General features: G+C 35.2%; 1 protein-coding gene across 6 annotated transcripts in view; it reads right to left on the reverse strand.

Annotated features, from left to right (window-relative positions):
- The window catches only part of Epha5 (EPH receptor A5), a 367297-nt gene that overhangs the window by 31796 nt on the left and 309491 nt on the right, over window positions 1-26010 (reverse strand). For all 6 annotated transcript variants that reach the window (XM_085836803.1, XM_021161798.3, XM_085836802.1 and 3 more), the window contains 4 exons: window positions 21676-21743; window positions 20363-20488; window positions 19359-19544; window positions 508-569 (listed from right to left, as the gene is read on the reverse strand). In XM_085836803.1, coding sequence (XP_085692929.1) covers window positions 508-569; window positions 19359-19544; window positions 20363-20488; window positions 21676-21743 — 442 coding nt within the window. The remainder of the gene's footprint in view (window positions 1-507; window positions 570-19358; window positions 19545-20362; window positions 20489-21675; window positions 21744-26010) is intronic.

The following is a 26010-nucleotide window of genomic DNA, read 5'->3' on the forward strand; positions in this document are numbered from 1 at the left end:
ACATGCTGGTATGAAGAAAATGATCAGTGGGAGTGAAACATGGGTATGAAAAAGTGTGGGAATGAATAAAATCAAAACTTTCATATACATGTATGAAACTATCAGAAAATAAATCAAAATATTTCAAAATTTTGAGTATTTGTATGACTTTTATTTACTGTTTCCATTTTCTTGTTTCTCTGTTTCCTCTCTTCATTTTCTTTCTTTTTTTTAAAACCTCCTTTTCCCTATTCTTTTCTCTACTTATCTCTACTTTCATTTAGTTTAAAATAATCATATACTTAAATAAAATTCCGGAGTATATAATTAGATTTGTACAAGTTTTCTGAAAAATAAAAAATAAAAAAAGCATACCATACAAATGTCCTTTATTTGTGGCATATAATGGTGTTGCCAAATTTTTTTGAATCTATTTAAAATTTTACCATTATAGCTGCTCAATTTTAATTTCTATTCATGAAGAAAATAAATATGGAAAGAAGTAGCTAAACGAAGGCCAACCCTTACCTTTAAAAACGTGTCTAGGGAGCCGTTCTCCATGTACTCTGTCACTATCATCACAGGTTTGCCTGGAAAGAAACACAGTGGAGCTAAGTGTGGTGAGAATGGGCACACTCTTGGTTAAATATTTACATATTTTTATTTCCATAAAATATGATTTGATTGTGTTTTTCCCACACCTCCTTTCAATAGCTCCTAGATCCTCCCTATACTCACAGCCTTATGTTCTTTCTCTCTTTCAGAAAACAACATGCCAGGCAGTGGTGGCCTTTAATCCTAGCACTTGGGAGACGGAGGCAGGAAGTTCAAGGCCAGCCTGGTCTATAGAATGAGTTCCAGGACAGCTAGGTCTACACAGAGAAATCAATACTTTCTCACAAATCAAAACTTGAAAACAAAACAAAACAAAAAAAATCCAAAAACAAAAACAAAAACCCACCACCACACTAAACATTAACAACAGAATTCCACAAAAATACTGTTTACAAGATATAAACCAGATAATTTAGCAGTCTCTAAATGCTTGTGTGCAGAGATAATCACATACATTCATTTTACCACTGTTGTTATAGTTAGTTGCATATATATACATATATATATATGTACACACACACACACACATATATATAGTTAGTTGCATATATATATATATATATATATATATATACACACACACACATACACACACACACACACAGACACATACAAACGTGTGTGTGTATGTGTGTATGTGTGTGTGTGTGTGTGTGTGTGTGTGTGTGTGTGTGTGTGTGTGTGTGAACTTGTATGTGAGAGTGCATGGTTTCATGTGTGTGGTCCAGAATTAAAGAGAATATATATGTAACATGGCTACAATGCTTTCTCTTATTCACCTAAGGCAAGGATGCCCTAGTTTGGCTTCTGTTGCTGTGATAAAGGCTTGACCAGAAGCAACTTGGGAAAGAGTTCATTTGGCTTTGTACATCTTGATCATAGTTCAACATAGAGAGAATTCATGTCAAGAACTCACTCAGGATAAGAGGCAGACTCTATTGAGGAAAGGTGTTTAATGGCTTGCTCCCAGGCTATGTAGAGGCTTGCTTATGTAGATAACTGTAGAGGACTGACACCTTTAACAGTTTGCTCTTTCACATCCATCAACAAGAAAATATATATATATACAGATATGCCTATACACTAATTTGATTGTGACGTTTCCTCAGTCTAAATTTTCTTCTCTCCAAATAACTAGTCTTTACGTCAGGGTGAGAAAGAACTAAGTAGTACAAGAGTATTTCATTGAACCTGTAGCTTTATGTGAATGGGTTAGACTGATTGTCAAGGACGTCCTAGGATCTAAGTATTTCTACCCCCCCCCCAACACTGGGTTTACAAGAAGCCATTGCTGTCATTTTTATGCAGATGCTGGGAATTTGAATTCATGTATTTATTCTTATATATCACACACTTGTACTCACACAGGCATCTCCTCAGCTCCAAGACATGATTTTTTTAATGTGATGATGGTTTACTCTATGGTAGTATTGAATCAAGGAGAAAAGAGCATGAAGAGGTAGAATTACATTGAAGAAAAGTACATACATTTGCCAAAATCAATACTGATTCATATGTAAAAAGTTTAAGTGTTAATTCTACTTCAATTGTGATAATTGTACAATATAGCAATAATACCCTCCATAGTACCTAGAATATGCTTTTCTTTCCAACAATCCTAAATATGATCTAGTATAAATGTCCAATTTATGATCCATTCAATATAAACTCAGGAAATGTATTTGACCTTTACACCTTTTTCTAAGACTCCTTTCCTTTTTTTCTCCACTACCCATATCATGTTTATCAAGCCACTTTTCTCAATAGCCTGATATCCTGATCAAATTCTCTCAGGTATGTGAAGATTGTTTTAGAAATGATCACTGTTGATTGAATAGACTCATCCCCTTTATACCTGGTTTACAAAAGTAAACAGGGGTTTCTCCACACTGACTCTGAAAACAACCCGGTAATCTATTAGCTTTTGTTGAGTAGAATGTTTAAATTTAGGTCTCAAGTATAGTCTCAGCTTAAAGAATTTCCAGAAAACAAAAACGTTTTGGGTTTGTCAATCAGAGTATTTCAGAGACTGGTGCATAGCCATAATCCTGGAGATCCACTCTCAGTGTGGGCTGTTCCCAAAGAAACAGACACAAATGAGGAAAGGGACTTTCTGAAAAAGGCTTAGATGTACATTGATATTGCTTAGGGCATCAGAACTCTAGATCTGATACTACCAGCTCCTTCTCCCCAATTAATGCTCAGGCATCTGGGGCAGAACTCATCTCTTGTTCTGAGACCTCTGATTGAAAGATCGTTGTGCTACCAACTGTGAAGAGCTTTCAGTTTAAAAGTAGTACATCATGGACCTCCTCAGGAGCCAAAAGCACATGAGTTAATTTTGTTTAAATATGCTGGTGATTTTATCTGACAATCTGGAGAAAACTATTAACATACTCAATACAATATAAGCTTGAAAAAGTCAATCATCTTCTATGCCTGTCTTTCTTTTCAGTTGTTACAATGATGTTAATCATGATATCTATCTCAGAAATGTGAGTTTCTCTCAAGTCTCACTTCATCCAAGAACTTGGTGTAATTTTCACAGTTTAGAAATTTGATATATGATTTAGTTGGTTTTTATTTTGTAAATTTGATAAACATTTTATCTCTGAGATAATATTCTTGTTAGATGCAGGTGGCCTCCCATAATAAATTCTATTTTTTCATCACAGAATTTTGAAGTCTTTTTTTTTTACTTACATAATATGCCTATATAAAAATGAGAATAAAAAATAAGAAAACTCTTTCTGTTTGATGAGACATAACGAAAACATTGCTATCACATTTGAAGTTCCATAATAATCTCAATTTTAATACACAACATTTTACTTTACAATGAAATTACTTTCAGTAAAAATAAACATTAATTTAAACTATCTTGAATTTAGAAGCAATCTCTGACAACAAAATTACTAACGTTTACATCCATTATTTATATTTTACACATTGTATTAATAGAAGGGAGTTTACAAAACTACAAACAGCACTATTGTTGACAATATTCTCAAGATGAGTCTTTTACTTTGGAACTGATGAGTTCAGGGCAGAGTTTGCATACTTAAACACAGCAGACTCTACAAAAGTGCAAAGTTAGCTATAGAAAATCTGACAAAATAATATAGAAGAAAAGAATTCTTCATTTTTAATCATTTAGAATGCACTGTTTAGAATCATAAGTTGGACAGTTTAATTTCTCACTCAGATGATTACATTCTTATGAAGTACATTAAAGGCAATTTTCTTTTAATGAAGTGTTATGGTGTATTATAAAGGCAGGAAATTTTTTTCTTCCTCTTTAAAGCTTAATAATTCATTTCCTTTAAAAACTATACATGATATATTTCCAGAAGGTGTAATAAGAGGGGGCTAACATTCAAGACGGGCTTCGTGATATGCCCAGGTAGATCATAAAAAGAATTAAAATTGAAAAATGGATAAAACCTTGTTTTGTATGCTTACATCATAAAATATGAGGAGGAAAGGACTATTGTTTTAAAATTAGATTCCTAAGTAATAATATTCAGAAATTATGAAACAAAAATTGATGCTGGTTATGATGTGGGGAAACTTTATCCACTGCTAGTAGAAATATAAACTGATAAAGCAACTATGGAAATCAGGATGGTATTTCTTCAAGAAACTAGTTATTGAATAACTAAATTAAAGAGTTCTACTATTCAATTTGAAGGGCTCCTAGTCATAAACACTTTCATATATGTTTATTGCTGTACCATTCATAATAGGAAAGAGAGACAGTCTAGATGTCAATTAAGAGATTGGTGGATAAATAACACATAGCATCAACAGTGATATTTCTTGCAACAAAAATGAAATGTAGCATTTGCAGAAAATATGGGTGGAAATATAAATAATTATTAAATGAACCAAAAACATGCCAGACTCAGAAATAGAAATCTATATGATTTCCTCTTCTGGGAGCTAGATTTACAATAGTGTGTGTGTGTGTGTGTGTGTGTGTGTGTGCGCGCGCACGCACGCATGTATGTGTGCATGTATGTGTGTGTAGACATAGGACAGATAGAAGAAAAGTGACCATGAAATGGGATGATTAGAAAGGGTACTGGGAGAGGTGAAGAGGTGATTGATCATAAATGAGAGAGCAGGAATGTGAAAGAAAAGACAATGGAATATCTGTGACAAGATGACAGAAAAGGGGGCCAGTGAAGGAAAGGGGAGCCAGTCAGCAAGAGGAGGGGGCCAGTCAGCAAGAGGAGGAAAGCTGGTGAGAGAATCAGGTGAAGACAATAAATAAATATTTTCACTGGTCATGTCTGCATAACATGAAGAACTGTTAATAAATGTTTGTAGCTTCTGTTCCTAAATCAGAAGTACTTCTAATTTTAAATTTATTTAATGATAGTGGTGGTTCTTAAAAGAAGTCAGGCAGATATTAAAATGAGGAGGAAAAAAAAAAAAAAACCTTTGTTTGGGGCTCTCCAGGTCTTATTCTGATTCCTCAGAGTAAATTTTGGATTTTTATATTAATGAATCTATTTTCTTTCAAGAATTGAACATTCCTATGCTCCTCCAGGTCTGACTGACAAACTGTATAGGCACTAACATCAGTGCTGTTTCTGACTTTATTCCAGTGAATAAATCTTGCTATATAGGATGTGTCCCTTATATTTGAGATCAGTGTTTACCGCGATGAATTTGAATTCTTTTTTTTTAATATTTTTTATTAGGTATTTTCCTCAATTACATTTCCAATGCTATCCCAAAAGTCCCCCATACCCTCCCCCTACTCCCCTACCCACCCATTCCCACATTTTGGCCCTGGCGTTCCCCTGTACTGGGACATATAAAGTTTGCATGTCCAATGGGCCTCTCTTTCCAGTGATGGCAGACTAGGCCATCTTTTGATACATATGCAGCTAGAGTCAAGAGCTCTGGGGTACTGGTTAGTTCATAAAGTTGTTGCACCTACAGGGTTGCAGATCTCTTTAACTCCTTGGATACTTTCTCTAGCTCCTCCCTTGGGGGCCCTGTGATCCATCCAATAGCTGACTGTGAGCATCCACTTATGTGTTTGCTAGGCCCCAGCCTAGGATCTGAGACAAAAGGGTGGACCATCTAGAGACTGCCATATCCAGGGATCCATCCCATAATCAGCCTCCAAACAATGGCACCATTGCATACACTAGGAAGAGTTTGCTGAAAGGACAATGAAGTTGAATTCTTACCAAAGGAAATATGTGGGAACTTAGTCAAACCTTAGCTCATTATCACACAGTGTATTAGAATTTCTATAAATTGTATCTAATGCAGAGCTAAAAGGGTGTGCACTTGCTAAAGGTAATTGCTGATGAAACTAGGAGTCCTAATTTTCTGGAATCATCCCAAGTTTCCAGAAATCTTCCTCAGTTAGGCTATTTCCTTTAAATCCACCTAACCCATCCCTTCCTTACAGAAATTACCCAGAGGATTTTGCAATTACAAACAGTTACAAGAATTGAATTCCTTTGGACTTGTATGGATCACAGACTGTTTTAACTCACAATCATGAATAGACATCTTAATGATGAAAGAAAAACACTGTTCTATATCTGCTCTTACCTTATTTATCCCATAACCTTATATTGGTGGTACTTTGTGCTATATTTTCTTAAAGTAAATTCAATTTCTTCTCTCCTTGTTATTTACTTTTTCTGCCTACCTTTGTGTGCTTTAGACTTGCTAGTAATGGTTACAAATTAGAGGTACGTAATGGACACAATCATCCCTTAGCATTTGTTGAGAATTGTTCCAAGACACCCATATAACCAAGTCTGCAGTTGCTTAAGTCCCTTGTAGAAAACCACATGGTATTTACAAATAGATTTTGAATTTAATATTTTCTAGATTGCTTACCATAGATAATATAGTGTAAATGCTACGGGAAGAGTTTCATTTTTAAAGGATTGATTGTAAGGGAAATGCCTGTACTTGTTTAAAAGAGAAGCACCTTTGTTCCCCTAAGCAATTTCCATCTGCACCAGGTTGAAATCTTGGATATAAAACCTGCAGGAGGCCAACCTTGTTTACAACTGTTGAGCCATGGTCTAGAGAGCAGAAATGGGACCATGCCTTAGAAAAAAAGTGTCTCATTTTGTGCAAATTTGTATCTTAAATTTCACCTCCAGTTGCCCAAACTTAGAAGAGAGAAATTGTATTGTAAAATATGTCTATAATCAGAAAGGCAACTAACAATGAAAAATACACATTTAGGAAAAAAAAGAAAGTGATTCTTTTCAAACGAGACAGGTGGCTCATCTAAGTGATTTTTTTCAACCACTATTATCTAATTTTAAAAGTCAGATTAATTAGGTATGATAGTGTAGGTTGAAATGTCAAAAGCAAAAATGTAATTTGCATTGTATGAGAGAAACACAAAATGAATTTCTAATTTCAATGATGATGGAAAAGCAATTAAAATGGATGTTTGCAAACAAGTACAAGATTCTTCTGTTGATAAGGATAAGACTCTTCAGGTTCCATTCGATTATTTTTTTATGGTTGAGTCATTTTAATGCTAATTACATTTATTTTGGCTTATGTTTTGTCTCAGATGCTATCCAGCAAAAAATGACATGGTAATAATTACCATGGCTTTCTCTAGCCATTGTAAATTCAATAAAAGTGTATAAATCATTTTTCATTATCCAGCTGGGAAGAAGAGAAATGGTGTAGATCTGCCAATAATTTTGAAAGCATATTATCAAAAAATCCATATGAGAAGAGCTCGTACAGCATATCCAGACAGGACGTTAATCACAAAGGATACTCTCTATTGCTTTGCGTTATTTCCTGGACACCTACCCCAGGCGATCTATGCAAAAGAGGCAGATGATTTGTGGAATTTGCTTTTATTATTGATGCCCATGAGCTAGCTATTATTTATTAATTTATTAAATGCTTAGTTCTGTGAGCAATTGTTGATAAAGCTTTGTAATCATGACATGACAATCAGTTCTTCTGAGACCAAGTAAGGTTCAGAAAGGTTGTTACTAAAGCTAATGAGAGAAAGCATTTTAGAAAGTTGAGCTGGAGATATAAGGAATGTTCTCTTGCTTTTCAAACTATGGTTTTATATTTCTCAATAACATATTTCTAGAGCAAACTTATGCTCTAATGTATGTTATTTTTTTGTGTGCTAATATAGACTTGTTAATCATGACTATTTCAAACAAACTACGTAAACATTGACTCCATTTCCAGAGGAATTCAATTTCTCTTATTCTTCTTTTATGTTTCTTTCACTGTCTCTCTTTGTCTCTGAGTCTGTTCCTGTGTATCGGTCTATCTGTCTGTACCTCTCTCCATCCATCCATATCCCACCATTCACCACACACACACACACACACACACAGACACACACACTCACACTGCAGTCACTCTATTACAATGTGAGTTTACATTTCACTTGTAAGATGGATCACAGGGCCCCCAATGGAGGAGCTAGAGAAAGTACCCAAGGAGCTAAAGGGGTCTGCAACCCTATAGGTGGAACAACATTATGAACTAACCAGTACCCCGGAGCTCTTGACTCTAGCTGCATATGTATCAAAAGATGGCCTAGTCGGCCATCACTGGAAAGAGAGGCCCATTGGATATGCAAACTTTATATGCCCCGGTACAGGGGAATGCCAGGGCCAAAAAGTGGGAGTGGGTGGGTAGGGAGTGGGCGGGAGGGTATGGGGAACTTTTGGGATAGCATTGGAAATGTAAATGAGGAAAATACCTAATAAAAATATTTTAAAAAATAGAGAATTACATAAGGTTCTTTAGGCTAAGAAGAACACATGTTAGAATGGAAATGTAGTTTGCTTTTATGAAGGGCTAGGAGAAGAAGGAAATAGGAATTACTACTCAGTAAGTTTACATTTGTGCAGGCATTATTCGTGGAAGTTCAAGAAATGTTTGCACAGCATTTTGTTAGTGATAATGAGCTAAAGTTTGTTTGTTTGTTTTTGGAGGGTAGATCTCATAGTACATGCCTTTCATTATGTTACAAATTGAATTTGTTGTTTGGTTTTTTAATTTTATTTTGTTTTGAGAATAGGGTTGAGTATCATTTTGCATTTTAGCTCTACTAGAACTTGCTGTTTTCGCATGCTGGCCTCAGAATTATGGTTGCACTTGATTCAGTTTTGTGAATCTAGAATTCCTGATGACAGAAAATATCCTTGTATTCTGTGGGATGTGTGTGTGTGTGTGTGTGTGTGTGTGTGTGTGTTAGCTAAAATCTACTATTCATCTTTAAGAAAGGTAGAATACTACTTTCCCCATTGTACAATCTTACAACCCATATGCCAAAGTTATTTAAAGAAATCTCTGTGAACTCTCGGTACAGTTCTTGCTTCTCACATTGTGGACCATGATAAATAGCAGAGGCACAGCCTATAATCTTGTTAGAAATGGAAAATATGTGTCCCCAGTGAAGTCAATTGAAATAGATCCTGCAGTTGAACAATAACCCGAGAGGTAAGTTCAGTTCTGAGAAACATTAAACAAGGCTACATCACAAATCTGTAGTTAAATCTGGACTTACATTACTTGTGTTAATACTACCTGATTTTATGAAGCCATTAGCTCATCAATAAACTCTGACAGCACTTCAGACTATTAGGGAGCCTTTCATTTAGAGGTATCATAATTCAATCGAAAACAAATGTCATATGGATTATATTAGAAACACTTTCTAAGTGGCAAAGGACTAAATATACATCCATGTATATGGGTCCCTGTCCATGGCTGTTTCATTTTATTGTTCCACAGGATTTGGGTTGCATTGCACTCTGTGTACTGACACTGACCAGTTTGAAAATAATTTAATTTTAACCTTAAGAGAAACCAAGGATAACGTGGTTAGAGCCACTTAACTATTAGTGATCCCTGCCAACCAAAAAGTAAGGTAGTTTTCCCCTGATGGAAATAGATAATCCTTATTGAGAGAGAAAAGCAAACAGAGCAACAACAAAGCAGGCAGACAAACTACCGAGCTACCGAATAGCTAGTTAGAAAGATGGGTGTACATTTTAACTCTGTGGGTTGATTACTTGCTGTCTGTTAGAGTATTAAAAATCAGCTGTAAAGTTCCATAATTTTAATTAGAGCAAATATTAAATAACCAAACCCCATATGATTCATCTGAGGTGAAATGATATTTTAAATATATAATTCAAAACTTTCTATTAAAGGATATTTGAGAGTTTGTATTAGCATAAATGTTCTCAAAAATGGTCATTCTCAAGCTACAACTACCTTGTCTGTCTGTCTTGATGTTTCAGAATTCAGATATTAATAAATTATGAAATGAGTTTAGTTCTTATTATAATTACTTTTACAGAAGTTATAGAATCGAAAATCTGAAGTCTAGTAACATTGTTTTATAATGAAATTCTTGTGACTTAAAATCAGTCCTTTCTAACAACGATTTGTGATTTAGCTGTTATCTATTGTTACAAATTAATTTTTTCCTAAATGACTGGAACTTAAGAGTATCTACTCTTATTTTTAAAATGTTATTCTGCATTTCCTTCTTTAATGACTGTAGCTACCTGAAAAGGACAAAAAAGTACAATATCAAAGAAATGATGGGGCAGCATTCTGGCCAGGGATTCCACATCTGCCCTCCTTTTCTTCCCCAGTGCTTGCTTATCTGCTACAGACCACCAAGCCTGGGTATATAAGTAGGTACTGGGAACTGAATTTAGATTCTCATGCTGACTGACAAGGCAAGTCTTCCTAACTGACCTATCTCCAGAATAAAAGCAATGTGAAATGCATTCTTTTAATTAGTTGTACATTTTTACATAAATTGCATGCATTCATTCTTTCCTATACTGGATAATGATATGATTTGATGAGTAATGTATATTTAGAGGCCAAATAGAATATACAGTGTGCATTTTTTACACTATAGCAATCTAAACTATGGCATGCTTTTAGTTTTCAGCCTTTTGTACACAAGCAAAAGTCATCTTCTGAGAACCAAACTTGAGCATCAGTGGAAGCTACTTTCCCTCGCTTTTTTCCATAACATTTAACAGCTCATTTCTTGACTCTTTGAATATAAAAACAATTAAGCCCATTTGTGGATCATATTCATGTTTTTTTTTTTAATTATCATCTTTCCCTAAGAATGTTCCTGATGTTCCTTAGCTTAACTCCTAAGTTTATCATATATAGTACACAGGGCCAAATAAATTTAAGAACATTCAAAACAAAGTTTATCCTTTATACATTCTAATGGTTTATCCTTCATGTGAGTTCTTAGAATTGTTCAGTGTGTTTAGCCTTGTGATAGACAGGAGGGTTTATAAATACAGCCGTTTGAAGTAGCTCGCTGTGTCTTAAAGGTGATAAACCAGGTGCAAATGTAAATATAGCGCAACATACAGTGAGAACAAGTGCCAAGAAAGGCTGATGCCATTTATAGGACTGCCTCTGGATGTTCTATAAATGGCTCTTCCTTTCGTAAATGTGCGAAATCTCTGTAAGGTTGGGCTTTGATTGGGAACATGCAAATGAAAACTTAAGAGCTCCTTTCCTTTGCAGCTTGCCCTCTTAGCCTGCATGGTGATCTGGACCTGGAGACTGTCTGTCACTCAGCTACTTCGCATCACGGAGTTCCAACCTGTTACCATGCAGATACTCAGACTTGAAGGAAGAGTGATGATAAATGAATAAATGTCTATGATCCTATGGAGAAGGTCAGAGTGAATTAAAATTGGAGGGCAAATGAAAGTGAAGCTACTGAATGAAGTAACGGGAAAAGGGGAAGATAATTACTTAGTATTTTCGCAGAGAATGTATGGGAGCATGGGGCTACAGCAGGTTTTCATCAAGTTAACTATGCATTGTAATTAGGGTGTTGTGTTTGCTTGTTGCTATTGAAACATAATAGAAAAGCAGTGTTTGATAAAGTCTGAGGGCAACAGATGAGCATATTTTGCTGTGAAATTGCCAAAGCTTGGAGGCAGGACTTGGTGGGTGGGTAGGTAGGGTAGCACCATCATATAAGCAGGGGGAGGGGAGAAGGGATAAGGGGTTTGCAGAGGGTAAACCACACAGAAAGGGGATAACATTTTAAATATAAATAAATAAAATATCAAATATAAATATTTTTAGTAAGTTAAAACATGTCATGAAGGAAAATAAAAGTGCTGGAGAGATGGCTCTGGGATTAAGAGCACTGACTGATTTACCAGAGGTCCTGAGTTCAATTCCCAGCAACCCCATGGTGGCTCACAACCATCTGTAATGGAGAATTGATGCCCTCTTTTGGTGGGTCTGAAGACAGCTACAGGTAGTCAAATACACAAAAAAAAAGAAAGAAAGAATGAAAGAAAGAAAGAGAGAGAGAGAGAGAGAGAGAGAGAGAGAGAGAGAGAGAGAGAGAGAGAGAGAGAGAGAGAGAGAGAGAGAGGAAGGAAGGAAGGAAGGAAGGAAGGAAGGAAGGAAGGAAGGAAGGAAGGAAGGAAGGAAGGAAGAATAAAAAAGAAAAAATCTTAAAGTCTGTTGTCATAATGACAATAATTAAAATAGAAATGAGGGTCTAAAAATGATCTAAGACCCTCTTGCTGAAGTAACCACATTGCTCAGACATAGGGCTTGAAGGAATAATTTTGGATTTGACCAGAAATCCTTTTCCTTGGAGCCATGCAGGACGTGGAGAGGAAGATAAGCAAGCCTATGTCCTCTCTAACTCCAACCACAGACAAGCACAATGGCCAGCAATTCTAGATATTCCAATGTGTGAAACAGTGGCACTTATATCTGGGATGGGGGTAGGCTAAACAAATGCCATGAAATTAAGGTTCATGCCACTTCTTAAGGAATGAATTATACCTGGAAATATAAATTTAGTCAGTTACTGTGGTGAGGCCAAGGACCCTTGAAGAGAACCTACTCTCACCACTTTCTTAAACCAGTATAATTTCTAACTATATTCTAAATATTTGTCCTTATATGCGCAGTTAAGTGTTACTTTCAGCCTTAATTAATGAAGCTTCTATTTTCAATGAAGAATTAATATTAAGAATTCAGAATGGCTAGACTTGCAGTTATAAAAAGAGCTGATTGGTGACAACTCGTGCCCATGTAATGTATTCATATCTCAACCTTTTCATATAAGATTCAGGGAACATCATGGAGGAGAGAACAAAAAGTCTTTGTAAGAGACCTAGGACTAAGGACATGTGCTGTGAGAGTGTCTATGCCAAGAAAAGGAAAACCAGGTAAATAAGTGAGACACAAAGAGTGGGGAGTGGATGTATCTGGATTGATGCATTGTGTGCAAGTCTCAAAAAAAAAAAGAAATCATATTTTTAAAAATGAATACTCCTTTAAGAAATGAATGAATCATGAGAGATCTAGTCCGTCCACATTTTCAGAATAATTTAGTGATCAATTGTCAATTAATCTGACTATCTCATCTTCCTGGAAACTGGAATGTAATACAATTACTACTTTAAAGTTATTCTGATATTTGGTTAAATTTTTTCCATTTCATAATAGAAGTAAATTTATTTCTACATTATTTTAACTAACAAATAAAACTATACAGTGTTTCATCTCAATAGAAACTTCTGCGCCTTTCTTGAGACTATGGAATTTTCCACCAATAGGAAAATTGTGCATAGGATATGCTTATGAGCATAAACCAAAACACACGTGGCTCTGTGCATAAAGGTCATATCATATGCCAACTTCAGGTAGAATATCATGAATCTGGTGGAATTTTTAGGGCCACTTATATATACTATCATATCATCTGAAAAAAGTGATATTTTGACCTCTTCCTTTCCGACTTGTAGCCCCTTGATCTCCTTTGGTTGTCTAATTGCTCTGGCTAGGACTTCAAGTACTGTATTGAATAGGTAGGGGGAAAGTGGCCTTGTCTAGCCCTGATTTTAGTGAGATTGCTTTGAGTTTCTCTTCATTTAGTTTGATGTTGGCTACTGGTTTGTTGTATATTGCTTTTATTATGTTTAGGTATGGGCCTTGAATTCCTGATTTTTCCAACACTTTTATCATGAATGGATGTTGGATTTTGTCAAATGCTTTCTCAGCATCTAACGAGATGATCATGTGGTTTTTGTCCTTGAGTTTGTTTATATAGTGAATTATGTTGATGGACTTCCCTACATTGAACTATCCTTTTATTCTCAACAATAAAAGAACATCTGGGGGGAATCACCATGCCTCACCTCAAGCTGTTCTACAGAGCAATTGTGATAAAAAAAAAACAAAAAAAAACTGCATGGTACTGGTACAATGACAGACAGGTAGATAAATGGAATAGAATTGAAAACCCAGAAATGAATCCACACACCTATGGTCACTTGATCTTTGACAAGGGAGCTAAAACCATCCAGTGAAAAAAGACATCATTTTCAACAAATGGTGTTGGCACAACTGGTGGTTGTCATGTAGAAGAATGAGAATTAATCCATTATTATCTCCTTGTACGAAATTCAAGTCTAAGTGAATCAAAGAACCCTACATAAAACTAGAGATACTAAAATTTATAGAGGAGAAAGTAGGGAAAAGCCTCAAAGATGTGGGCACTGGGGAAAAATTCCTAAACAAAACAGCAATAGCTTGTGCTGTAAGATCAAGAATTGACAAATGGGACCTCGTGAAATTGCAAAGCTTCTGAAAGGCAAAGGACACTGTCAATAAAAGAAAAAGGCCACCAACAGATTGGGAAAGGATTTTTACCAACCCTAAATTTGATAGGGAACTAATATCCAATATATACAAAGTGCTCAAGAAGATAGACTCCATAAATTCAAATAACCTCATTAAAGTGGGGTTCGGAGCTAAACAAAGAATTCTCAACTGAGGAATACCGAATGGCTGAGAAGCACATGAAAAAAAATGTTCAACATCCTTAATCATCAGGGAAATGCAAATCACAACAACCCTAAGATTTCATCTCACACCAGCAGAATATCTAAGATCAAAAATTCAGGTGATAGCAGATGCTGGTGAAGATATGGAGAAAGAGAAACACTTCTCCACTACTGGTGGGATTGCAAGCTTATACAACCACTCTGGAAGTCAGTCTGGAGGTTTCTCAGAAAATTGGACATAATACTACTAAGATCCAGCAATACCTATCCTGGGCATATACCCAGAAGAAGTTCCAACTGGTAATAAGAACACATGCTCCACTATGTTCTTAGCAGCCTTATTTATAATAACCAGAAGCTGGAAATAACCCAGATGTCCCTCAACAGAGGAATGGATACAGAAACTGTGGTACATTTACACAATAGAGTACTACTCAGCTATTAAAAACAATGAATTTATGAAATTCTTGGGTAAATGAATGTATCTGGAGGATATCACTCTTAGTGAGGTAACCCAGTCACAAAAGAAATCACTTGATATGCACTCACTGATAAGTGGATATTAGCCCAGAAACTTAGAATACCCAAGATACAATTTGCAAAACACAAGAAAATCAAGAAGGAAGACCAAAGTGAGGATACTTCATTCCTCCTTAGAATAGGGAACAAAATACCCACGAAAGGAGTTACAGAGACAAAGTTTGGAGCTAAGACTACCCCACCTGGGGAACCAGCCCATAATCAGCCACCAAACCCAGACACTATTGCATATGCCAGCAAGATTTTGCTGAAAGGACCCTGGTATAGCTGTCTCATGTGAGGCAATGCCAGTGCCTGGCAAATACAGAAGTGGATGCTCACAGTCATCTATAGGATGGAACACAGGGCCCCAATGGAGGAGCTAGAGAAAGTACCCAAGGAGTTGAAGGGCTCTACAACCCTATAGGTGGAACAACAATATGAACTAACCAGTATCCCCAGAGCTCGTGTCTCTAGCTGAATATGTAGCAGAAGATGGCCTTGTTGGCCATCATTGGGAAGAGAGGCCCCTTGGTCTTAAAAATGTTATATGCCCCAGTGCAGGGGCACACCAGGGCTAAGAAGTGGGAATGGGTGAGTACAGGAGCAGGGCAGGGGAGGGTATAGGGAACTTTAGGTTTAGCATTTGAAATGTAAATAAAGAAAATATCTAATAAACAAACAAACAAACAAAACAGAATATCATGAATCAGGAACCAAGCCCCCCTCCCCTTTTGATATACAGGGTCACTCACTAGACTGTCTAGTCAGTGAGTTTTTGTGGTCTGGTCATCTCTACCTACCCAATATTGGAATCACAACCTGATAGCATTATGCCAGAGTGTTAGATGACAGCTGGAACCTGGTACTGTTATCTTTGCCTGGTGAGTAATTTATTGACTAAGTCACTCCTTCATCCCATGGAAATAAAGATAACTAAGCAGGTAGGATGGTGAGTTTTTACTATGTAAAAAGAAATTGCTTCTCATGAAGTCATGGGGACTGAGTTTGATTTTGAAAACACAAAACAACAAACAGAGTGTTCTGCATTTGTAGCTGCAGGAGTGCAGCAGATGAAGACAGGAGGGTCTCAGGAGCTCACTGGCAGCCCTGTCTGGCCTACATGGTGTGTTCCAAGTCAGTAAAGTAGTCTGTCCAAGAATAAACAAGGAAACAAAACAAAACAGGACAAAAGGAGTGAGTGGCTCCTGGGAAGCAGCATCTCAGGCTCTGTCTTCACAAGCATGCAAACATATATGTGCAAGAAGAGTGTTCCCTCATGAATATACACAGAATTGAAAGAAGGGAGTTTTCTAACACTGTGAAAAAAACCCCATAGTTTATGTCTTTATTTCATTCCCCCCTCCCCAGGGTTTCATTAAATAGTAAAAATTGCCACTGCATATATTGATCATTGTGTCTTGCACTGCAAATTAGTCAATTAAGCTGAAACCTATGGGATTTTTAATTCATAAGACTTTTCTTATAAATGTTATATATAATATACATATTATATATAATATGTATTTCATAACCAAAAATCACAGAAGGAATCCAAATGGGTCCTTATTCTTTTGTCACCTGCAGAGCAGTGACATCACTCATAGTCTGGGGTACTACTCCAGACTCCCTGCTTCAGCTTCAATCAGAAAAATCTCAAGAGTTGGTTGCACTTATGTCTCATTATCTGTGTGCTGCAGGTTGAGAATAATTGCTGAATAAATTAGCATCAGATCAGAGAGCATGAAATTAAGGACACAAATAAAGTAAGTCACAACATGGTAAATTGAAAACAAGTTGAAGCCTTCCTAAGTTGAACATCAAAGGTTGCATTTAAAAACAGAGAAATACAGTTTGACCTCACACAGATCACGAAGTTGAAACCGAAGAAGTTATTTTCAGCTTTTACATTTGCTTTCCTACTACATAGTCTTCCTTTGGGTAGCAACATCAAGCAGAATATTTCATTAGGAGAACAAAAATTGAAAACTATCTTCTCCTCAGCAGTGTCATTTTTTAGAAGAGAACTCATAATCTGCATATGATCGTTTGTTGACTTCCACATTAGCTCCTAATAATAAATGCTAGAGATGGGTAAAAATATATGAGAAATTCGCCTGTGTTATTATAGGGTGTTGTGTCCATTAAGCTCCTCAGAACACTGCTGTATAAAGATGGTCTATAATAAATCAAGAATGTGTAAATATGAATGAATACTTCTTATAAATTGGAGCATCACCTACTACTCTGAAACACTGTTATTTTAATACATGAAAAATATGTCTTTTCAGTAGTATAATTTTTTTTATCACACAGATCTACTCACCAAATATGCAAAAGGACATTATAACAGTCGTTATGGCTAACTATCACTTGAGGTGGGCATTATTTATATTTCTTGTATGACAGTGTGGCTCCAGGTGTTTAAAGAAAGTGGTTGTTTTGAAACAGATTTACATAAGATAGATTTACTTAAATACTCAGTGCATTACCTATCCTCTCTGAGGACAACTCTCTGTTTTGTTAGAGAACGAAAAACTGTATCAAATATAAGAATGTTAACCCTAAGATTTAAAGAAGAGTTTTGGACCAAATATGGGAACATTATAGATCATTGCAAACATCTTATAGCACTGGAATGACCAGCAGATCACACTGAGGTTGAATGAGGAGTGACTGTGTCCCAGGATTTGTGGAACTTCAGAAGGGATAGAAGAAATTGTGAAGAATGTGAGATGTATATTTCAGAGAAAAATGCAAAATATTAAAGCCCAAATACAAAGTACATATAGTTCTGCCCTATTAGGAAATACTTTATTTTTACTGTTTAACTCCTATTTTTCTCTGTGAGAGGAGACCTTGAGTCTCCAAGAAAGCAGAGACATCACACCTGTAGCCCTATATAACAAGACTGCATGTGTACTTATAGGACAAAGCCAGCTGAACCATGCCACAAATATCCTGCAAAAAGCTGGAATTTGGGAGTTTTTAACACTTTTTCTAAATACACTGTGGCATGTGTAACTTTAAGCATTCTTCAAATACACACTTGACATTTCTGAAATTATTAAGCAGAGGTTACTGTGGCAGTGAGAATTTTTAAAAGCTTGTGTAGCATTTTATGATCCTATGTCTAAACTTTTTAAGAAGGAAAGTAGTTTCTATAATTTAAATTTTATAATAATCCACATCAATGAGATAAATTGAGGTACCTCAGAGCCCCAAAAAAGGTATCATGGCATAAAACTGGTAATAGGCGTTGCCCAAGGAAGTACTCTGACTACAGAGCTATGCATTTTGTATTGTTATATTCATTTGATTCTCATTCATTCATTCATTCTTTCATTCATTCTCCCCCAGCCTAACTGTGTGTATTCAGAATTATTGATATGACATATGCATATCATATCAAAGAGAGTTCTCTGAGCAGGTTTTTATGAGTACTAACTATAAATTATGTGCCTTATGACAAAATAATATGGAAGAAAGTCATTCCTGGACAAGTGGATTATCAGTTAACTTCTTTATTGAGCAAGTGAACATTAAAATATTTGAAATCCTTTATGGAGAGGCACATTATAAAAATATATTCATAAGATGTTAGCAAATATTTAAATAGAATATAAACTTCTGGTAATTCTGAATTAAATCCATATTTCCTTTAATAAAAACCAAATTAATCCTTTTGGATTTTTTTGAGGCTGTTGATGAGAACAATTAATTCCCAGTAGCACAAAACTAAATAAATAAAAATTACATAAACAGGTACCAAGAGATGACTCAGCTGCTGAATGCTAAGCTCACAGCTAAAATTTCAAAACTTACATAAATAACTATTACTAAAATGCTTAATCTATTTTATTTTGTTGTTGTTTTACTCAATATAATTTTGTCTACTGTTTTGGTTTTTGGCAGTGAATTTATGGTAAATAAATATACTTTTTATAAGATGAACATTTGGTGTTATTACAGATCACCTTTAAGAAAAATCTACCAAATACTGGAAAAAATGCTACTAGTTGAGAAATTGATACTTTGTTTGGTCAGTTCTTTTACTGTAGAGTGGTAGTTCCCAATTTGTGAGCCCTGATCACAATGGTGGGCATTTAAGAAATGCAGAAATCTTTGCACTGAAATTCATAACTAGCAAAATTAGAGTTATGAAGTATCAAGAAAAATCATCTTAAGGTTGTGAGTTTCTGCAACATGAGGAATTAGAGTAGCAACTTTAGGAAGGTTGAGAACCACTGATGTAGAAGTCACAAAGATTTAAACAGACACCCATGATGTCTCTCTCTCTCTCTCACACACACACACACACACACACACACACACACACACACACACACACACACACACACTCGGTGTGACTATACTTACTTTTAGTCACAACACCTTCTAGATGGATGATGTTTGGATGATCAAACTGCCCCATAATACTTGCTTCACCCAGGAAGTCTCTGCGCTGCTTTTCCGTATAGCCTACTTTAAGAGTTTTGATAGCCACAGGCAGTTCTCTTTTTCCAGGTAGTTTCAAGCGTCCACTGCAAACTTCACCAAATTCACCTTGTGATGAAGATGGAAGAACACTGTTTAAACTCATTCAGAATTCTTATTCTAATACAAATTCTAGCAAAGCTACAAACTTCTGAAGTATTAAGGTTCAGATGGAAGAAAATAAATTAAAAGTGAGACCAAACATCCACAGTACTATTAACAAAAGTACATGTCACATTTGGAAATATCTTGTGTATGTGATCTAAAGATACCTTAGGGCTTACTAGTTTATACTAAAGGTTCAGATGGAAGAAAATAAATTAAAAGTGAGACCAAACATCCACAGTACTATTAACAAAAGTACATGTCACATTTGGAAATATCTTGTGTATGTGATCTAATGACACCTTAGGGCTTACTAGTTTATACTAAACAATCCAAATGGTAACAGTAGATAGAAATTAAAAAAAAAAAACTGACTATAATTCATTTTGGTTTTTCTTCCTTCATAGTCTACTAGGACCTACTACTGATGATAAGAAAAGAAGAAAAGAGAATAAGACAAAGAGTAATTCAATTGTGGAAACACATGGTCAAGATGAATTGAACAAAGCAAATAATTTCCAGTATTACAGAATATACATATATATATATACACATATGCATATATATGTATATATATGCAAAGATTCTTTACTTGCTTCATAAATAAGGCAGACATTTGCTCATTTATATATCAACTACACAGAAGATAGCATCGAGAGATGATCCGTTACAATTTTGAAAGTTAATTACAAGAGATTAAGGATATTCTATTGAAGACATTGATGTATTATATTCTGTAGTACAAACAAAGCTGAAATTTCAAAATTTAGACATCCTCATACCTGCCCCGATAACTCTCTCAATGGTGATGCATGAAGCTTCAATCTCCTTGGCAAATTCATGAACAGCTTGATTGGGATCTTCATAGGTGTGCGGATCAATATAGGTTCTTACTCCTGGCAGTTTAACTGTAACAGTATGTGGGTATTAATGTAGTAAAGATGACTGCGCTTAATTATGAATTTGTGAACAATCAAGTGTGACTGAACTCTTTTACTTCTAAAGATGGTTGAGTTGCAAGAACATGCTTTTTCCTGATTTATGATGTTTCTATACATAGTTATTTTCATTTATTACTTAAAATGTGGGTGTTTCTGTACATAAAATATGTGTACATGATTGCATATTTGTGTAAACATATTTCAAGATACTGTCCAGAGAGTGGGACTTGGATGCTTATGGAGAACATTGTGAATGTTGAAGAAGTCAAGAAAATAATGGTTGGTTGTGTTTATAGAGTCATGTTTTCCGATATTGTAACAAATCATTAATTGTGACTTTGAAAGGCCATTTAAAGTAACTTCTAGTGGTTCTGGAGGAGAAGTCAAGAGGAAATCCGAACTTCTAATTCTCACTCTGTGTCTGTTCCCATAGATCTGTACATTACCTGAGTCCCAGCTGCCACTATTCATACCAGGATGCCATTTCAAAGATTGATAGCAAATACATAGGACGATGAAGTGGACTCCAGGCTTTTCATATGTTATGCATGGTCCTGGTAGACTGACTGAAGTGAAAGATCTCTGCCTCCACTCATTTTTCTAATTGATTCATGTTGTGTACCACTCACAGAAAAGTAAACACATTAAAATACTACAATTGAAGCTCTTTGAAGTTTTTTTTATCCTTCATATTGAAATGGGATTTCATACATTTCTTTAAAAATATGGTCCCTTTCAGGATATTTGAACCAAGACTGATGACAGAGAGTCTCTGTTCAGCAGGAAATTCCTACTATAGTCCTGCAAAAAGAAGCAGCTGCAAAACTTTCAGACATTAGATCTAATGCTCTGATTTAATGACAGATTTTACTCACACTCCATGGTGTTTGGAGTCCACCTGAAATGTTGATTTTACATACAATAGCATTTTAATAAGAGACAAGAATTTTTATTCTAATGATCATAATGGACATATTTGTTTTGAACCGAATAAACCAGTCAGAGGTTGCCCAAAGCCATGAGCTATAAATGCAAGAAGTACTTGCTTGTTTTTATAGGCAATGGGTTTAGTCAATTACTACAAATTGCCTAACCTGAGCAGCAATCATCATCATAATAAAGTCTTTTGCTTTTATTTTGCACAATTTGCTTACTGTGCCCGTTATGAAAGTGCATCTTTTCCTCTTCTGGATCCTGCTTTGCTTTGCTGTAGCCACACCGCCTAGAACAAAGTGAGCCGCAGTTAGCCACATCTAAACACGGTGAATCAATCACATCTCCCCAGGAGCAGCAAATGCAATCGACGTTTCTCAAACCCAGAGCCAATTTCCATGCCAGTAATAAGAAATGAGAACACTCATTTTGAATGGAATTCACATTTTGAGCTGCTATTTCTTGATGCCGAGAAAATCATGTTATCTAGATTATTCTGTCTCAAGCCTTCTAAGCCTATTTTTAAGGTCATTACCTCATATACCACACATCAGGCATTTTCTATTCTCTCTTTCATTTATTTCCAGCTCATTTGCCACTGTCTTTTCCAGCTTTAATTGCTCAACATTTTCCTCTTGTTCATGGCCTCGTACCTTCTGAACCCTCCTGGATATCTATATCTTCATCTTCATCTTCATCTTCATCTTCATCTACATCTACATCTACAACTATATATTCCTTTTCCACTTCAATGATCCTTAACCTAGAGCTTTAGCAGTTCTTTTCAATCATATTTACTCAGATAATTGTGTTATTCAAGAGAAACACGGATTGCCTCTAACCTCCATCCCCCAGATATTAGTGTCTTGCATTTTTCATCTAGCCAATAATCTGCAAATATTTGAAACCTTCTCTCAGTCTCATATCATCTAAAGATCGTAAATGACAACTTTTTATTTTGTGACTACATATTACTTTTCTTCGTATAGATTGACCAACATCCTTAACTGATTCTTTTTCCTTGATGTTTCTCTCTTCTCTCTAGATTTATAAAAAGGATAAGTTCAAAGATCCTTGGCAAAATCTCAGGTAGTCTTTATTTTATCCATCCACTTGGACTCTTTTGTTTAACAGCTCTGGATTAAGTTCTTGGAAAGCTTTATTCCAACTTCTTATATATTGCTTTCACAGAAGTATTCTGGGACCTTTCAAATTCATTGGACCTAACAGAAAAACCTGTGTATTTCTCTCTATTTTTCCAACTGCTCTCATCCAGTTTCTATGACTAATACAAAAATGACCTTGTCCCTTCAAATTTGAACATTAACTTTATGTACTTTGCTATGTATGACTCAGTTGTCCGAACTTCTATATGTTATACATCTTAAGACTTGTCTCCGCAGTATTTCTCCTACTTCATCATTAAATAGCTTTTCATTTATTATCTGGACATCAGTGCCTTCAGAACAGCATCTGGCTGTTTTATAGCTTATTTTCTAAAGTGCACTAACTATTCTTTCTTGATTTATTTTGGTTTATCAACAGTGTTTTTCTATGGCTTCTTGCTGTGCTGGCATTCACTATGTAGTCCAGACAGCATCTAACTCAAAAAATCCTCCTGCTTCTGCCTCCAGAGAGCTAAGATTAAAGATGTGTGCTAGCATGTACTCTGACCCTCAAAAATATACTAGATTTCCTTATTGTCAAAACACACAACTAAAGATATTATTCTGTTGAATTTTCTTCCTACTCTAATCATTAATATATAGTAAATTATTGAAAATATTCTGCAGTGTTTCTAAAATATACTACACATAAATGAAAATCCCTAAGACAGTTCTGCATGTTTTCATACATTTGGACTTATTGGTTCCTTTTCAAGTATATTCTCCATAACACTGCAACTTTTGATTGCCTTTTTAGCTTTTGCTTTGTATATTCCCCCTAAACTCCCAATTGCAGGTATCTCTACTCTTTCATGATGTGATTCTCACACTCTAGTGCAATACCTCCACTTTAGAACAAGTTTTCTTTAGTAATTTTACTATTTGTCAGGTAATTATATGACAGGAATTAGTATTCATTTACAAATTTCATCAGTGGACTAGTATCTGATTCGGAGTTGGCATTCAACATATTTTTACATTGATGAATGGATAAATGAATGACTCAATGATGTTGTGATTGTGCCTACACAATGACAGGTATTTGAAAGATGACTATACTGATGAATACCGAGTTGATGTGGTACATGATTAACTATATATAACATTAAACAGCCAGAAAATATGAAAATATTTAAATTATTTTCAGTGAAACTCAAAAGAAGTGATTTTACTATTCATAAGATCCCACCACAAAACTGAATTCATTAAACGTTTCATTCATTACTGCATTAAAAAATTCAAACAGAATGACTGATTATTTCATTACAAATTTGCTTGACAGTTATTTTGTGCTACAGGTACAATGTTAAATAGGTCTTTACCAAAACTGCTCTTTGGTTTTGTATATGGGGTTATTCAAAGCATATTCAACTATTTTAATATGAAAACAATTCATAGTTTGTTTTGTATTAAACAGACATAACACAATGATAAACACAGTACATCTAACGTGATGTTTTAAAAAGGACAGCTACCAATATTATGATTAAGTACTAAAAATGACATTGTATGTTACCCCTAATGCATTTTTGGAAAAACAAAAATAATGTGATTAAATATGTATTGTTTTAAATATGTATTGTTTTTAGGAAAGAAGACTACTGTTTAGCAACTCAACGGATTTTTTAAACTTCATTACTTCCTTGAATCATTTCTTCCTGAAGAGCCCTTAAGACTTGAAACACCTCATCACAGTGAGGTAGACAGAAAAATGTAGAAACAAATACACAAAATTGTTTGGAAATTGAATTTTGTCCATTCCAGATAATATGTGCTATATCAATAAGTTGTTCCTAGTTTGCAGGGTATTGCATGCCTTTTTATCTCTAATGTGACTCGGGAGAGCAGTCAGTGCTGTTTCTTATCAACAATGCTCTAAACACAATCACATAAATTTACCTTGAGGCTTTTGTTATCTACGTAATACTGGAAGAAACTTTATTGTATGAACTCTAAGGAAACCTAAATGGCTTATGCATCCTTCCAGTCTACCTTTGCAAACAAGGATCCATCTCCATTCTCAAGACTCCCATTTGAAAAGTAAATACAGTAATGATAAGCTTTCAAAACTACACCTACAATAACCGTTACTGTTAAAAAACATTATAGATATTTAAATAAAATGCAAATCCTTCATACAAAAGAAGAAATAAAACTTCAGAAATTATCTGATAAAACATCTGGGAATACTTTGGTGAGGAGAGGTTTAAATGTTATTTTCTAGACGTGAGAGTCTGGGGGTAATAGAAAGGGGTTGTTTTAGACTGTGAATGGCTGTAACATATACACTGCATGTCACACTAACACGTAAAATTAAGCTCTGGAACTCACAAAGCATCATTAAAACAATCTTCAACAAGACACAGCCAGTGAAAGTGTAGCTGGCAGAGGCAGGCACTCCAGCAGTTCTGCCTCATTAACACAACTTTGCATAGAAGCATGTTCAGTCAATATCATCTTCTCTACCTGCTCCAAATGGATACTCCAAGTGTACATGGATGGTTCTCACTCCTCATGACCTACTCCTTCTACATTCTCAAAATGTTATTTTTCTTCAACAGAAAAACTCTTATGTTCCTTCATATAACATGCTCATTTGATGAGCTTTAAAATGATTGTGCTAGAAGTATATGGAGTGTTTGTTTTGACAGAAGCCCTCTGATGATGTATTCCCTTGTTTCTCAAGAAAAGTATTTTCTTTCTGTAATGACACAAGCTATGAAATGATATATAACCCTAATTTATAGTCATTAATTAGCACTAATTAAAACTTCCAGAGGTGCTTGACACATAAATATAGTCATGACCCTATGTAAATTTCAAAATTAATTAATTGTATTCCTTACCCATCCTAAGAAACAAGGTAATATATCTTTGGGAATAGACATACTGATCTTGAAAATATGATTCCAGTCATTAGACTAGTATTTGGACTTTAAAAAAATCAGAATCCATGAACAGATAAACACTCATCTATGTAGAGCTGGCGGTATCAGTGGATAACATATTTCTGGGTATAGATTTACATTTCATAATAAATTTGCAATATATATGTAAGACACTACAGAATACTGAGAAATACACAGAATCATTGATTTGTTAATGGCACTCTTGTGGCTAATGACAAAATGGGTAATGAATGAAGTAGCCAAGATAAAGCATAACCCGGACTCTAACAACAGCCTTTTTTAAAATCAGAGTATCCTAGTAATCTATAGTGATACGTTACTTTTTTTCAAATGAAATAATGTTGCATTAGTGGAAGGGGAGATAGTTTCAAATTCAGGTTTTTTTTTTTTTTAAATTGATGCTATGTATAAGATTGACATATGACAAACATTTCTTTATCAGTCTTCTGTTTTATGAGTTAATTATCATGTGCCTTTCTTG

Source organism: Mus caroli, unplaced genomic scaffold (genome assembly GCF_978045245.1).
Source record: "Mus caroli unplaced genomic scaffold, Mus_caroli_1 scaffold_4, whole genome shotgun sequence".
Lineage (NCBI taxonomy): Eukaryota > Metazoa > Chordata > Mammalia > Rodentia > Muridae > Mus > Mus caroli.